The sequence below is a fragment of the Astyanax mexicanus genome, chromosome 14, assembly GCF_023375975.1.
Source record: "Astyanax mexicanus isolate ESR-SI-001 chromosome 14, AstMex3_surface, whole genome shotgun sequence".
Taxonomy (NCBI): domain Eukaryota; kingdom Metazoa; phylum Chordata; class Actinopteri; order Characiformes; family Acestrorhamphidae; genus Astyanax; species Astyanax mexicanus.
The window spans coordinates 45,968,521-45,984,252 of record NC_064421.1 but is presented as its reverse complement, the minus strand read 5'-3'; the positions used below and the strand labels follow the sequence as shown (position 1 = coordinate 45,984,252).

The following is a 15,732-nucleotide window of genomic DNA, read 5'->3' as shown; positions in this document are numbered from 1 at the left end:
AAGTTCATATTTATAAAGTTTTTTAAAGCCAAGAAATCAATATTTAGTGGAATAAACCTGGTTTTTAATTACTGTTTTCATGCATCTTGGCATCATGTTCTCCTCCACCAGTCTTACACACTGCTTTTGGATAACTTTATGCTGCTTTACTAGTTCAGTTTGGTTTGATGGCTTGTGATCATCCATCTTCCTCTTGATTATATTCCAGAGGTTTTCACTCTATAAGGCACTGTAGTAACAGTGGTGTTGCTATGTTTTCCTTCAAATTAGTAAACCAAACTGTAATTCATAAAACTACTTTTTTTCAATGTCAAATGAGTGCTGGATGTTAATCTACACATATTTATTTCCTGAACACTGTTTATTTGGGTGAGTAAATCATTTATCTTTATTTACAGTATTTTAAATATAGTATTTCCAGTAATTTAGCCACAGTTAGCAGCAGTGCTAGTCATGCTTAGCATCGCTTAGCGCTATTAAAAGCCACACAACAGCGCTACACTGAGGAACCCTGAGTTTTCCGGTAAATTAGCCAGCGATTTAACTCACATAGCCTGTTTTAACAAGATAAAAATGCAGGCTACTACAATCTGATATACTCACCTCTGAACGGCAAAAGAGCTAGCACTGTGGTTAGCGGCTAATGCTAATGCTAATACTGCTCCTGCCTCAGTACTGGAGGATTAATGTTAAACTGAAACTCCTGTATAACCCTGTTTTAAAAGACAAACTGATGATTTTTGGGAAAATTAAAGGATTTTAAGTGTACCTTTTAGTCTGAAAAATACTAGAGGCAATTCTAGGAGTTTTAGGGATTTGTGGACTGTAGTTAAATACATTTGAGGAGAGTTCCCACAAGAGCTGAGGCATTTTTTTTTATTTTTATTATTTTTATATTATGTATTTTTATCAAACATTCCTCCCACTGCTGTATTCTATATAATGTGGTCTAAATTAAATAGCTAAAAATAAGGAAGCTACACAAAAAAAAAAACAATATGGATTATTGAGGGCATCTGAAAAACTCAATATCCACTTTGCTGGCAACATACACATACACATACAGGACATATTAGAAATGGAACACAAACCCACAACTGTCAACACAGCACACTGGAAAGCTTACTAACAATAAAACATCAAACTACATAAAAAGTGCTGTTTAAATTTTGAGAAAATTCTGTTTTATTATGTTCTAATATTTTACCATTTTTAACTTATCAGAATCATCTTTTTACATTTACTTTTAAGGGTGCTGGGACTTGGGCACCCCTAAAAAAGGCCTGTTCATGACCATGCCATTTCTGATGCCTTGTTTTGCTGATGCTTTTTCTTAATTAACGTTACCTTAAAAACTGTAACACACTCCAACACCAGCAGATCACATGTCTCTCCAAACCATCACTGATTGGTGGAAACTTCACACTAGACCTCGAGCAGTTTGGACTGTGTGTGTCTCCACTCTTCCTCCAGACTCTGCTCCCTTGATTTACTTTAAATGAAATGTAAAATTTACTGATGATCAGTGATGGTTTGGAGAGTCATGTCTGTCATCTGCTGGTGTTGATCCACTGCGTTTTATTATTAAGTCTAAAGTCAGTGCAGCGTTTGTGTTTTCCCTGAAAATCTTACAGCACTTGATTCCCTCTGCTGACAACTTTTATAGAAATGTGGGTTTCATTTTCCAGCAGGACTTGGCACACTGCCCACACTTCCAAAAGTACTAATAGGTCTTATATAATATTCAAATTTTCTGAGATTTTTTATGAGTTTTCATTGGCTGTAAGCCATAATCATCAACCATAAATAGTAATAAATGCTTAAAATAGATCACTCTGTGTGTAATACATCTATATAATATGAGTTTTACATTTTGAACTGAATTACTGAAATGAAATTACTTTTCAATGATTTTCAAAACTTTTGAGATGCACTAGCATACTCTGATCAGCTACAGAGTAAGACTCGTCATTGCTTGCCTCTGTGTATTAATCTGGCAACCCATGAGAGCTGCATGTCTGGGGTAGAAAAACTCTCCAGTGTTTAGAAATTTGACTCCATTTTTATACACTTAGTTGCATTTATTACTAATTGTTCTTCACATTTTTCACGCAAATTGTGATGTTTACATTGAACATTGAATTGCAAGTAAGTAGGACCCCTTTTAAGTGCTCTCCCATTTCAACAAATCTCCCAAATAGTGACCCTGCAGGATTTTCAGTTTTGCTTTGATGTCTATTTAAAGTTTTTGAGTCTATGGTTGCCAAACATACATAAATAGGTTGTGTCTGAGAACTCCAATCTCTTGGGGGGTCAAATTATTCCTCTTTCACTTTTCATTTCAAAATAGAACAAAACAAAAATAATACACTAATCTTGTCTAATATGCTGCAATGTGTTCATCTGGTTCAAAAGTCACTTTAGCCTTCACCCTCATATCAAAACCCTACACACACACACATATACACACACACACACACACACACACACAGGGCTGCTGGAGTCAGCAGGTCAGTGTTTTCACTGTGCTGTGCTGTGATAGAGTAGCTGATTAAGTTACAGCTTTTTTCAGCTGATATAAAAATATGACTTGTGCACTCTGAACAGAGCAGGTGCTGCACTCCCTGCCTAGAATACATTTATCTGAGATATTATATAGTGCTGCTATAGCTGTAAAATCTCTATATGTGAGTTGTTGCTATGGGAAACCACCATCCAGAAAACATCTCATTTTGATTGATCGCCTGAGAAAAAGTGATGTCAGTGCATGTTTATGAAAGGGTTCCAGTGGGCAAACTCTATCTTTTTCCGTCCCTGCCCTACAAAAAACCAAAGGGCACCTACTGCATGATATGGGGCCCAACCAGCTCTCAAAACACTATAATAAACACCACAAATGATAAAATAGTCTTGGTTAAGATTAAAGGTCTCATTCCATCGTTTTTTTTAATTCATTTTAAAATGTCTAGTTGTAGTCTCTAGTATGAATAAATGCAGACAATGGTTGCAGAGAGACCTTCTGTATTTTACAAGAAAAAGTGGATTTTAGTGGAAGGAGACCTTTAAGATTAGGTTAAAATCTTAATTTAGCCTATACTCAGCCTTCGTAACTTTAAATAAAGCTTGCTGTATTGCCCTCTCACACACTGCAGTAGGGTGCCAGAGTTACAGCTCAGACTGTATTAAACCCCCTTTGGCATCTGAATATTCCAGAGGGGGTGTGGCTAAAACTGAAAACACAAAGGCACCCAGATCTGGGCATATTTTATTGTACAACAGAGGGCATTTGACCACTTTAATACCATAATTCAATGGGGCACTCATATCTACCACTCTAGAAGTGTATGTTTTTCTAACTGTTAATGCTCAAAACACCAAAAAAAGAAAAGAAAACCCAAACCACAGTCCACCAGCTGAAAACCACAATGCCATTTTAACAGCAGCTGTGACCAATCCAAATGTGGGTGTAGGTTCTTTCCAAAGCTGTGTGGGCACAATGCCCAAGAAGGACTAAATCAAGTGTGAGTCAGCTTGCTGCTTACACTAGGAATGGAGCAGGGGTCAGTGTGTTTGTGGGGATTCCCACTGCCAAGGAGATCTGCGCAAGTGCGGTAGCCATACCAAACCAAAAAAAAAAAAAAAAAATGATTATGGATCAAAAATCTGCAAACTACAATAATGGCTTTTTGTCAAATTTGTCAAATATCAGTTATGTAAAATATCTAAGCCTATTTACAGTATTTCTGTCTCTCCCCATTCAAACAGATGGAAGGAAGTCTTAAGGAACCACTTTGGACAGAATTGTGGGTTGTAGCTTTTGGAAAACTGCCATGATGACCGTCAGAAAAACTATTTGTCATGATTGGCAGCCTGAGAATAAAAAGATGCAGACAATTTATGCACATTTATAACAATTTACAGTTTTCTGATGTTATATTGTATCATCCAAAAGTTAGCACCTTAAATTCAGTGCTTTTTTATTATTATAAAATGTTATGCATTGTTGATTAATACTAAAGTCATCCTAAAGTCAAGTTAATCTGTGTTGATTAACATCAAGCGCTTGTTTGGACTTTGTAATTCTTAAAAAATGTATTTCTTTCGGTTTTGTTTACTTAGTTTAGACTTACAGCAGTCCTGCTGAATTAGAAGGAAAACATGGCGATACCCCTGTTCCTTACTAGTGTTGCTTTATGCGTCTTATAATCCAGTACACCTTATGTATGAAAATAGAGCAGAAAATAGACATTTATTAAAAGTGCTCCTTATAATCCGGTGCATCTTATGCTGTGAAAATATGGTACTCAACTAAGTAAAGAAATGAAGGTCAGTCAGTCCAAAATTGTTCTTTAAAAAAAAAATTTAATGTACCCTCAAGTGCACTAGCACAAAGTTAGGATCGCCACAGGAAAGTAAGAGCGACAGTTCTCTCTGTTATACAGGATAAGATCATCAGAGTTAACAGCCTAAGAAACCGCAAGTTAACAGCTCCCCAGATAAGTATATTTTGGATTGTTTAAACATGATTCCTTATGTGTTACTTCATAGTCTGGATGACTTCACCATTCACTTAAAAAAATACAGTACAGGCCAAAAGTTTGGACACACCTTCTCATTCAATGCGTTTTCTTTATTCTCATGACTATTTACATTTACATTGCAGAATGGAAAAGAAAATGGAGCACAGAGTGAAAAAGGCAAAGGGGCAACAAGTGCTAATAAACACCTCTGGGAACTCCTTCCTTCAAGACTTTTGGAAAACTTTTCATTTCAGGTGGCCACCTCTTGATGCTCATTGAGAGAATGATGCCAAGAGTGTGTAAAGCAGTAATCAGAGCAAAACGCATTGAAAAAGAGAAGGTGTGTCCAAACTTTTGGCCTATACTCTATCTATAAATAAATAAATAAATAAATAAATATTTATATATATAAATAAATATATATATATATATATATATATATATATATATATATATATATATATATATATATATATATATATATATATACATACATATACACATATACATATATGTCAGGAAAAGCGTTTTCCCAGTTCAGGCTGGTTCCAGAGGGCATGTATGGAAAATGTGCTGTGGCGGTTGTGGGGAAAAGCGTTATAAACCCCACCCAGGGAGGAACCGGTTCACCCGGCTACAGTGAACAGAGCAAAGGGGCGCGGAAACCCCGCCCTCTCCGAGTTCCCCCGCCCCTCGCTCCGCCCACTGTTCGACCCCACAGCGCTGCGGCCCCGCCCCCTCATTCTATATTCATGAGTTGTGTCTGCTGTCTGCGCGCTCCGGCAGGTACAGGGCGAGAGACGCAGCGGCAGCGGAGCAGCAGCGGGGAGAGGCAGCGAGGCAGCGGCTGGGTTGATTATCTAACGGCCCCTGGTGAGGACTCGAGCTGAGCTGGGCGTGCTCCTCACTGTTCTACTTCCACAAGGGAAAAACAGAAGTAGAGAAGCGGAGTTACACAATACCAGCTGTTTAAAAGCGGCAGCGGCATCATGTTCAGCTGGGTCAACAAGGAGCAGGGAGGCAGAAACAAGGAGGGCGACATGTTTCAGACCGTCACCGAGGGCCTGCAGAGCCTCTACGCCAAGAAACTGCTGCCTCTAGAGGAAGCCTACCTCTTCCACGACTTCCACTCTCCTGCGCTGGAGGAGGCGGATTTCCAGAGCAAACCCATGGTGCTGCTGGTGGGCCAGTACTCCACCGGAAAGACCACCTTCATCAGGTAACCACAACATCCACATTTATTCCTTTTAATACAGTAAAATATATTTAGAATGTCTGTGTGTAGGTTTTACTTCAGTCAGAGAAAGTCAGAGAGGTCATGCTATTATCTTGAAAAGATAAAAATGACTTTGCAAATTTTGTGCATGCATATACAGCTCTGGAAAAAAATAAGAGACCACTTTCAGTTTCTTTGATTTTACCAAATTAAAAAACCTCTGGAATAATATAATCAAGAGGAAGATGGATGATCTCATGCCATCAAACTAGGAGTAAAGGCATAAAGTTATCCAAAAGCAGTGTGTAAGACTAGTGGAGGAGAACATGCCATGATGCATGACAACTGTAATTAAAAACCAGGGTAATTCCACCAAATAGTCATTTCTGAACTCTTAAAACTTATATGAATATGAACTTGTTTTCTTTGCTTTATTATTCAAAGTCTGAAAGCTCTGCATCTTTTTGTTATTTCAGCTATTTCTCTTTTTTATTGCAAATAAATGCTCTAAATGATCCAAATGAAATATTTTTATTTGGAATTTGGGAGAAATGTTGTTTGTAGTTTATGGAATAAAACAACAATGTTCATTTTACTCAGACATAAACCTATAAATAGCAAAATCAGAGAAACTGAACTGGTCTCTTAATTTTTTCCAGAGCTGTATAGTGATTTTTTGTCATAAATATAAAGAGAATTAAAGGACTAAATAGTAGACTTGGTTTTAAACTGCTTTTTAAATGTCACGAGTTTTGGTAACAGGACTGAGAAAAATGTAAACATCTTTGGCTTAGAAACCTTGTAAAAATATGTGTTATTAGATTCAGAGCTGAAAAAAGATTAAAAAAAAAATCTGAGGAATGGCCTGTAAACACTTCAAAACACACAGTGAAGACAGAGCGCCACCTCACAGTAGTCTCTCAGTCTGAGGCAGGAAACACTCAGCCCAGCTGAAAAAGTGCACACAGATCACCTTTTGAAAACCTTCTTTCCCTCCAGGAATAAACCACAGGCTTCTGTAGCGTCTATGATTCAGTAATTATTCATTAACGGGTCCAAAGCATTTCTAATAAATAATCCAATCCAATAAAATTGTCAGATTAAAGAACTACCTTTCATCTCAATCAATATTAGGGCTCATATCCAGAAGATGAAACCGGCATTCTAAAATACAGTGCTTTTAGCAGATGTTTTCAACAGGCTTACAATGCTGGTGATAGGGGCACAGAATTGCTCATACAAAGAAATCACAATTTTTACACCATTAACAAGCTCAAAGTAGCTCCACACTTCACTGGTAGATTTCTCAGAGCCCTGACATTTAAAAACGGGGCACTGAGAACTTTAAAAAGTGCAAAGATAGTTAGAATTAGAAAACACTGTTTATACACACAGTACCTTCAACTAGGTCTCCGGGCAATACTATCTTAAAATTAAGTCACGATTAATCGACCAATGAGCACGAACGAATAGGTATGATAGAGGAACTTCTTACCAATGAATTCTGTGGAAATGCATGAGTTCCAAATGTTGCTGAAAATGCAAATGCTATGCAACCTGTCGCTAGCATTGAACGCCTATTGAGAGCTAAAATTCAGCTAAAATCAGCTGAAATTCTGGAATGAAATTTGTGCCAAAGGTTTTTTTGCAAAACATTGCAAGAATCAAAAGGAAAAGTGGAATTTACCATCCCCAAAGTGGGTGCACGACTGCTTTTAACCTCAGCTGCCCTCTGTTTGCTGTTAGCTGTAGAGCTAATGTATTGGGTATTTACAATGTCAGCATACCGATTTGCACGAGACATATTTTGATCACTAAAAATGATAATATTAAAGTTGATGTCTGTAAGTTTTGGGATTTAGTGCCCTCTCTGGTGAGAATGGGTAACTGCACCGAGCATGCGGAAGAATCATTTTAAACTGGGCGGGTGTGATGCGGTCTCCTTTCAGAGCGGATGAATCCGATTCCAGGTTATGTTCATTCAGAGAGAGAAAGAGAGAGAGAGAGAGAGAGAGAGAAAGATGGAGAGAGCGCTCAGTCAGGAACTTCACTCCTTCGTTTCTTTGGTTTTACTATGAGTGAATGATCTGCTGAGCTCTGAGTTTCCTCTTCTGAAGTCTCCATTGCTCCACCAGTAAAACTGAGCCGGATCCCCTTTTAGAAATTGTATGTGTGATGTAGATGCGTAAAGACGTGTGACATGGCCAGAAGAAGAACTCCTGCGAAAGCGACACCCTAAATTATAGAATAAATAAATTAGGCTTAGCAGGGATGGCCGTTGTTGACGTATTTTATTCCTTCTCTACTTAGAAATGCTTCTGCTTTCAGTTTAGAAACAAAATAATACGGACTGCCACTTTAATTATAGTATTAAATATTTTACCTGAATGTGTCTCGCTTGGAAAGTTGTTTTGTGTATGATGTCTGTTTTTGGTGATGTCACAGTGTATAATATAGCCTTTTCCCATTATAGTTATACGAAAATGTTTCTTTATTTCTTAAATGTTGCAAAATTTAGCAAAGGCAGTCAAAAAAAGATGCATTTTCAGATATTGATCTTATAGACCGAGTAGAAACAGAAACATCTTGTTAAATTTTATTAAATTTACAGTAGAGAAAATGGTTGGAAAAGTGTATATCAAACACTTTTAGTGCATAAGCCCAGACAAATGTAAAAAGTGGATGTCAGGGGAAAATTTAATAAGTGTTTAAGTGTGTGTGAGAGAGAGGGAAAGAGAGAGAGAGAGAGCATGGGCACCCTGAAAACAAACACTGAAACCATTATGTGTATTTAAGCATGAAAATCAAACAGACAGAGTGTGTGCTCTTTTCATCTGGATGAACAATTTACAAACCAGCAACAGAAAGTTCATCTAGCATGACTTTCATAAAAATATATCAATTTACCTACTCCTAAAATTCAGTTCTCTCTTTAGTAGAGTAATAGAGGACTGCTTCCCTTTTTGTCTTTGACATTCATTTTAATAAACACTGTTTCCTCTTCCAATTTGTATACTCTTCTTCCAGTACCGTATATACCAAGGACATTTTTTAATGATTGTGATTGTAGTCTTAAGACGTAAGGCCTGATAAGCCTTTAATTTATGCCTGGAAAACTCCCGACATCCCTTCCTCGGCAGAGAAACCTTTTCCTCATTGTCAAGTCCTTGCAGGATGTGGTGATTTAATGTTGTTATAGCAAGGAAGTTGCAGGAACAACAAGGTTAATGAGGAGGCCTTGGTCTGCTTTTGTTTCCAAGCTTCTGCTACAGAGAGAAAGAATGGCTTCAGTCTACTAATGTTCCTCTCGTACACATAAAATTCCAAACATTTAAAGGTCTAATTCAGCTAAAATCCACTTTTTGTTCTTTCTGAAATATTACAGGTCTCTCTGAGTTGTTTATGATGCTGCATATGAAACTGTTTCTCAGCCTCCCTTGTCTGCAGTAGCTAGTAAAACAAAATCCTCAGAAATACAAGTTGATCAGAGATACAATAAGGTGTCTACGTCAACCAGTGACTTTATACCCTCGCCCACCTCGGCTCAGGAACGCCCACAGGCGTGGCTAAACCTGGGTTAAAGGATTAGAAACTATAGCTAAGGAGAAGCTTACAGCTCAGTTTACAGTGCTAGTTAACGTTAGCTACCTCGTGTAAGTAACTGAAGGTTTAAATCAGATCTCCGATTGATTTTGCATTTTACCGAGACCATAAATATACACTAGAGTGGCGTTTCGACAGGCAGTCTCTACTTGCACTTGCTTAGTATTTTTACTACTGAGGCTGTATCTCTGAAAACATTTTGTTCTTTGAGTTTTAGAGCTGTAAAATTGATTGTGGGGAAAGGCAGGTTAGCGTTCTCTGCTGCAGTGCTCTTAGCCAATCAGAGGCAATGGTCCTGAAGGCATATATGAATATTCATGAGCAAGAGCCAAATCCTGTGTTACTTCAGAGAGCACTAATTCAGTGATCTAAAACAGGGCTAAAGAGAAACACCTGAGCACTTTTTTTTTCTCAAAAAGCAGCTCACATAGCATTCATTCATACTAGAGACAACTAGACATTTTAAAATCGATGAATAAATGATGGAATAAGACCTTTAACTATCTGACATGTTAGCGCTGGTTCTATGAATACAGATAAAGGTCAGTCTTGGATTAAATAGCTTTGTTGATGCTGAGTCACCTAGAGAATTTCCTCATAGGCCAGGATTAGGCTTCATCTCAGTCTGGGAAATTGGCCATTAAAGGAGTAAATCAAATCATCGGTGTATACATTTAATTAGTCATTCTCTTATTTGATTATGAGCCCAAACACTGTCTTCTGTTTGGAGTAAGACCTAACCTGACCCTCACCTCCTTCATCCATGCAAAGCCAGGCTGAAAGTTAATAGTTAAATCAGTCTTTTCTTCAGGCGCTTAACAGTGAGCTTTCAAATAGCAAGTGTTAGCTTTAGGCTTAGGCCTTTATTTCAGCCTATTTTGTGTTTATAAAGTATTGTTGTTCCAGAAGAGAAGAATGTGTGTGGAATTACTAATATTAAGATTAATGTATCTGCAGTTCTTTTGTTTGATGACATTTGCAACTTATACAATACTGTATAGCTTATAAACTTGTATAAATGGTATTATTATTGTTAAACTATATTAAACATGACTGCGTAATTATACAAGGAGATAAGAGGGAAAACTTTTTTCTAGGCATCTAAAAAACAATTCATGTTTTACAGTGCTCATCAACATTGATTTAGTCCAAAATTCATCATTTTGCTAAATATTTATGTGTTGGCATTGCACAGATATGCACATAAAAATACTGCTTATTGGCACTGGCCCACAATTCCCTTATCAGTGTATCCATACAAATTCCTTTAAATATACAGCATTGTGCAAAAATATTGAGTGATTGTTATTTAGTTTATTTAAAGTTTATTTGCTCAGCAAATAAAACCATCCAAACCATCACTGATCATCAGTAAATTTTACATTTCATTTAAAGTAAATCAAGGGAGCAGAGTCTGGAGGAAGAGTGGAGAGACACACAGTCCAAACTGCTCGAGGTCTAGTGTGAAGTTTCTACCAATCAGTGATGGTTTGGAGAGTCATGTCTGTCATCTGCTGGTGTTGATCCACTGTGTTTTATTATCAAGTCTAAAGTCAGTGCAGTTTTGTTTTCCCAGAAAATCTTACAGCACTTCATATCTTACAGCTTCCCTCTGCTACTGACAACTTTTATAGAGATGTGGATTTCATTTTCCAGCAGGAATTGGCACGAAGCCCACACTGACAAAAGTACCAATTGATCTTTTATAATATTCACATTTTTTGAGACACTGATTTTTGGGTTTTCATTGGCTGTAAGCCATAATCATCAGCAATAAGGAAATAAACGCTTAAAATAGCTCACTCTTTGTGTAATACCTCTATATCATATGTGAGTTAAAAATTTTGAACTGAATTACTCAAATAAAATAGCTTTTCAATTATATATATATATTTTTGAGATGCATTAGTATAATCCACGGTTAGGTATAGAAATCATTTCATGCGTACATTCTTTATGGCTAACAAAACATGATGCAAATGTTGTCTTATCTTATACTTACATATTAATTACATATTAATAAACTGCTTGTTTAATTTTTACAGGTGTCGTCTAATAAAGCAGCGCTTTCAGTTCTCGAGTACTCTCTCTCTCTCTCTCTGAATAAATTGCAGCATGTTTACAGAAGTGTAGATGCTCATTACTTATTAGTATATATATATATATATACATATATATATATATATTATATATATATATATATGTATATATATATATATATATATTTTTTTTTTTTTGGCTGTAGGTATCTCCTGGAGCAGGATTTTCCTGGTATGCGGATCGGGCCTGAACCAACTACAGATGGCTTCATCGCTGTGATGTATGGGGAGAATGAGGGGGTCGTCCCTGGTAATGCCCTGGTGGTGGATCCTAAGAAACCCTTCCGGAAACTTAATGCTTTTGGAAATGCTTTTCTAAACAGGTAAAGTTCAAACTTCCAGGTCTTCATTGTCATTAATGACTGAGCTTATGCGCTTCATAATGCGATTGCATTATATCGCAGAATATCAGAGTTTGTCAGTGATCTAATTAATGCTTTTACACAAATCAGAATTTTTTTTGAAAAACTCAAATTTGATGCCAGGGCTTTTTAACAGATGAATCCACAAATTGGAAACCTCTGGAATTTAATTAAGAGGAAGATGAAGCTGAACTGCTTGAAATTTTGCACCAGGAGTAAAACAGCATAAAGTTATCCAAAAGCAGTGTGTAAGACTGGTGGAGGAGAACATGATGCCAAGATGCATGAAAAAAAACTGTGATTAAAAACCAGGGTTATTCCACCAAATATTGATCTCTGAACTCTTAAAACTTTACGAATTTGAACTTGTTTTCTTTGCATTATTTGAGGTCTGAAAGCTCTGCCTCTTTTTTGCCTTTTTTATTTTCTGCAAATAAATGCTCTAAATGACAATATTTTTATTTGAAATTTGGGAGAAAAGTTTTCCGTATTTTGTAGAGTAAAACAACAATGTTCAAACTGAGCATGTGCAGAGTAGCTGGCTTGGCTTCAACTACAATTTGTCAATTTTGCCAACATAGATGAATTAATTAGAGTTTGCTATAGTTAATTTAGTTTAAAGAATTGTTGCACCCTTTCTGTAAATCCTATACACTTAAATTCACTTCTCAAATATCACTGTGTTCATCTGCTATATGATATATTTAACTGAAATTGCTGATCTGAACAATCAATGATTTATAAAGGAAATCAGGGGTGCCCAAACTTTTTAATACCACTGTAAATAATCACATAACTGCAGTAATCTGATTATGAACTTATTTTGGAGTAAATACTATAACTGTGATCATGAGTAGATCTGTATGTATTATTCTTCAGCATATGTAATTTAAATTTGCATTAAGTTAAAATAAGTAAATCTAAGTCTTTCTCAAATTCTCACTGCCTTGTTTAAAGAGCCATGACCCTCTACAGTTCACTCTCTTCTAGTACCATTATGGAATTCCTAGGATTCTAAAGGATATAGCTGTGACTTTTATCCTGGTCAAAGAGTCAACCCCCTGACCTCTTCTGTCTGTGGAGATGAAGTGCTGAACCGTGCAGGCCGTATCAGTAATACATCAACCTACAGCTCTGGAAAAATGTTTGAGTAAAATGAACATTGTTGTTTTATTCTATAAACTACAGACAACATTTCTCCCAAATTCCAAATAAAAATATTGTCATTTAGAGCATTTATTTGCAGAAAATGAGAAATGTCTGAAATAACAAAAAAGATGCAGAGCTTTCATACCTCAAATAATGCAAAGAAAACAAGTTCATATTTATAATCAAGTTTTAAGAGTTCAGAAATCAATATTTGGTGGAATAATCCTGTTTTTTAATCACAGTTTTTTTCCATGCATCTTGGCATCATGTTCTCCTCCACCAGTCTTACACACTGCTTTTGGATAACTTGATGCTGCTTTACTCCTGGTACAAAAATTCAAGCAGTTCAGTTTGGTTTAATGGCTTGTGATCATCCATCTTCCTCTTGATTATATTTAATAAGGTAAAAACAAAACAAAAAAATCATAATTTTTAAGTGATCTCTTATTTTTTTTCCAGAGCTGTATATGTCAAGAACTGCTGGTGTTTTGGACAAATTTTAGCTTTTCATTGCTTTTAAGTTACTGACTGACTTACTGATGTTCTGCAGATTAGACTTGGACATTTGTCAGTGAAATATTGAAATAATGTGTAAAAACTCTGCATCACAATAATACTGTACACAGTTCACACAGATATGCAGTCAGACTATTTGAAGTAGAAGTAGAAGAGCTGACATCTGCCTGATTTGTTGCCAAAACAAGACTTTTGCATTTATGTGTGATTCATCCCTGGCAGTACCTGGAAAAAAAAAACCTGCTTGAAAATGTGCATTACAAAGAACTACACCCGCATTCATTCATATATACAGACTCTGTATAACTCAAATATACATGATAGTAACGTCCATTGTTTTTAGTGCTATTCAGACAGTTTGTCTGTAATCTAAGTAACCTGAACAATCAATCAAACAATGAAAAAACTTGAGTTTATGTGAGTCAGGCAATGATAATACTGTACTTTTCAACCAGCACAATAAGGCACAGAATAAGGCACTATGTAAACATGTAAAGCCCAAACTTCTAGGCTCGGCTATAGTTGGTCCAGAATGAAGCTGCTAGGGTTCTACATTGGTGCACAGTAATGGATCAAAACATATCTCTAAGCTATTTTAGTATTGTAGTATATATTCTAGTGCCAGGGCACTGAGGTCAGCTAGTCAGGGGCTTTTAATAGTACCTAGGACGAGGTGGAAACTTAAAGGAGATTGTGTTTTTTCTGTGTGTTCAAGCTTCTGTGGGTCAAAAGAGATCTTAAGAAAGTGACTTAAAACACACCTGTACACATTTGTCTTTGAGTATGGACATTGTTCAGGGTTCATACATGTTTTAACCAATACATTTCCAATACATCAACATACCTATACTGCTTTTTATAGGTATGTTTGAGTAAAATGAACATAATAAATAATATTGTCATTTAGAGCATTTATTTGCAAAAAATGAGAAAGGGCTAGAATAACAATAGACAATGGACCTCAAATAATGCAAAGAAAACAAGTTCATATTCATAAAGTTTTAAGAGTTCAGAAATCAATATTTGGTGAAATAACCATGTTTTTTTTTATCACATTTTTCATGCATCTTGGCATCATGCTCTTAAAAAAAGGCTGAAATAGCAAAAGAGATGCAGAGCTTTCAGACCTCAAACAATGCAAAGAAAACAAGTTCATATTCATAAAGAAAACAAGTTTTAAGAGTTCAGAAATCAATATTTGGTGGAATAACCCTGGTTTTTAATCATGGATTTCCTGCGGCTTGGCATCATGTTCTCCTCCACCAGTCTTACACAATGATTTTGGATAACTTTATGCCTTTACTCCTGGTGCAAAACTTTTATATTAGTGTATAGACTAGTCTTATAATGACAATAATTTTTGGGACAATATATCATTCATGTTAAGCTGCAATATGAACACACATCCACTAGAAGATGGACAATGTTTAATTCTTCAGTTTATTCATACAGTTGATTTTAGTGCTTCTCACACAATGCATTATAATATTGTTGGTCTTTTTGTTGTATGCTTTGTGTGTGTTTATCAACTGTCAAAACTTTTACAAGGTCAAGTCAAGTTGATAATGAGTTCCTCTTAGTTTACGCAGAACAATATGCAGAAATAATTATTATGTTCTCTAAGTACACTCCATCGCTTCCTTTCCATCACGGCCTTTATGATTTAATACAACTGGCACAACTTTCCCTAAACAGGCTGTAGGAAGTGTCTGGATGCTGCTCTTTTTTTTTAAGCGGCAGTGGATGTTGTTTGTGGTGTTTTTTCATGTTTTAACTTTAGCATGCAAACAGTTTGGGGAGTATTTTTCCCCCTGTTGGCTGGATATTTATGTCCAGGGGAAATGGCTTAGTGCTTCTTTGACAGTCACAGTTACAGAGGTCAAAGGCACACTTGACAGAAAACATCTCCTCTTCTCCAGAGGAACTTCAAACAATGCACTTGCTTCCTGTGGACCAGTCTGTGCGTCATATGATGGCATATTTTGAAGCAATAGTGATTTTTTTTTCTTCCCTGAAACCAGCCCCCTCGATCAGATCGGCTCAGCGATGTATCATTTTCTAGAGAACGAAACTTAAGCAGCTCTTCAAATGAAAAAAAAAAAAATTCTCAGTTTTCCTTGCTTAGAATTTTAAGCTGGTGAATGATGCAACTTCCCCTTTTTCAAAAAAGAAAATTGCATTACAGACATTGAAGAGGAAAATAAAAGAAATTATTATTAGAACCTCATATCTTCACATTAGTAAATCTTTCTCTTAAAAGAAATATA

General features: G+C 36.3%; 1 protein-coding gene across 2 annotated transcripts in view; it reads left to right on the top strand.

Annotated features, from left to right (window-relative positions):
• Window positions 1-231: 231 nt before the first annotated feature.
• ehd4 (EH-domain containing 4) overlaps window positions 232-15,732 on the top strand; it is a 32,483-nt gene continuing 16,982 nt past the window's right edge. Inside the window, exons 1-3 of one of the 2 annotated variants that reach the window (XM_022672606.2) lie at window positions 232-369; window positions 5,307-5,739; window positions 11,585-11,761. In XM_022672606.2, the coding sequence (XP_022528327.2) occupies window positions 5,510-5,739; window positions 11,585-11,761 (407 nt within the window). In that variant the 5' untranslated portion in view covers window positions 232-369; window positions 5,307-5,509. The remainder of the gene's footprint in view (window positions 370-5,306; window positions 5,740-11,584; window positions 11,762-15,732) is intronic. The other variant, XM_022672605.2, reaches the window with a different exon arrangement.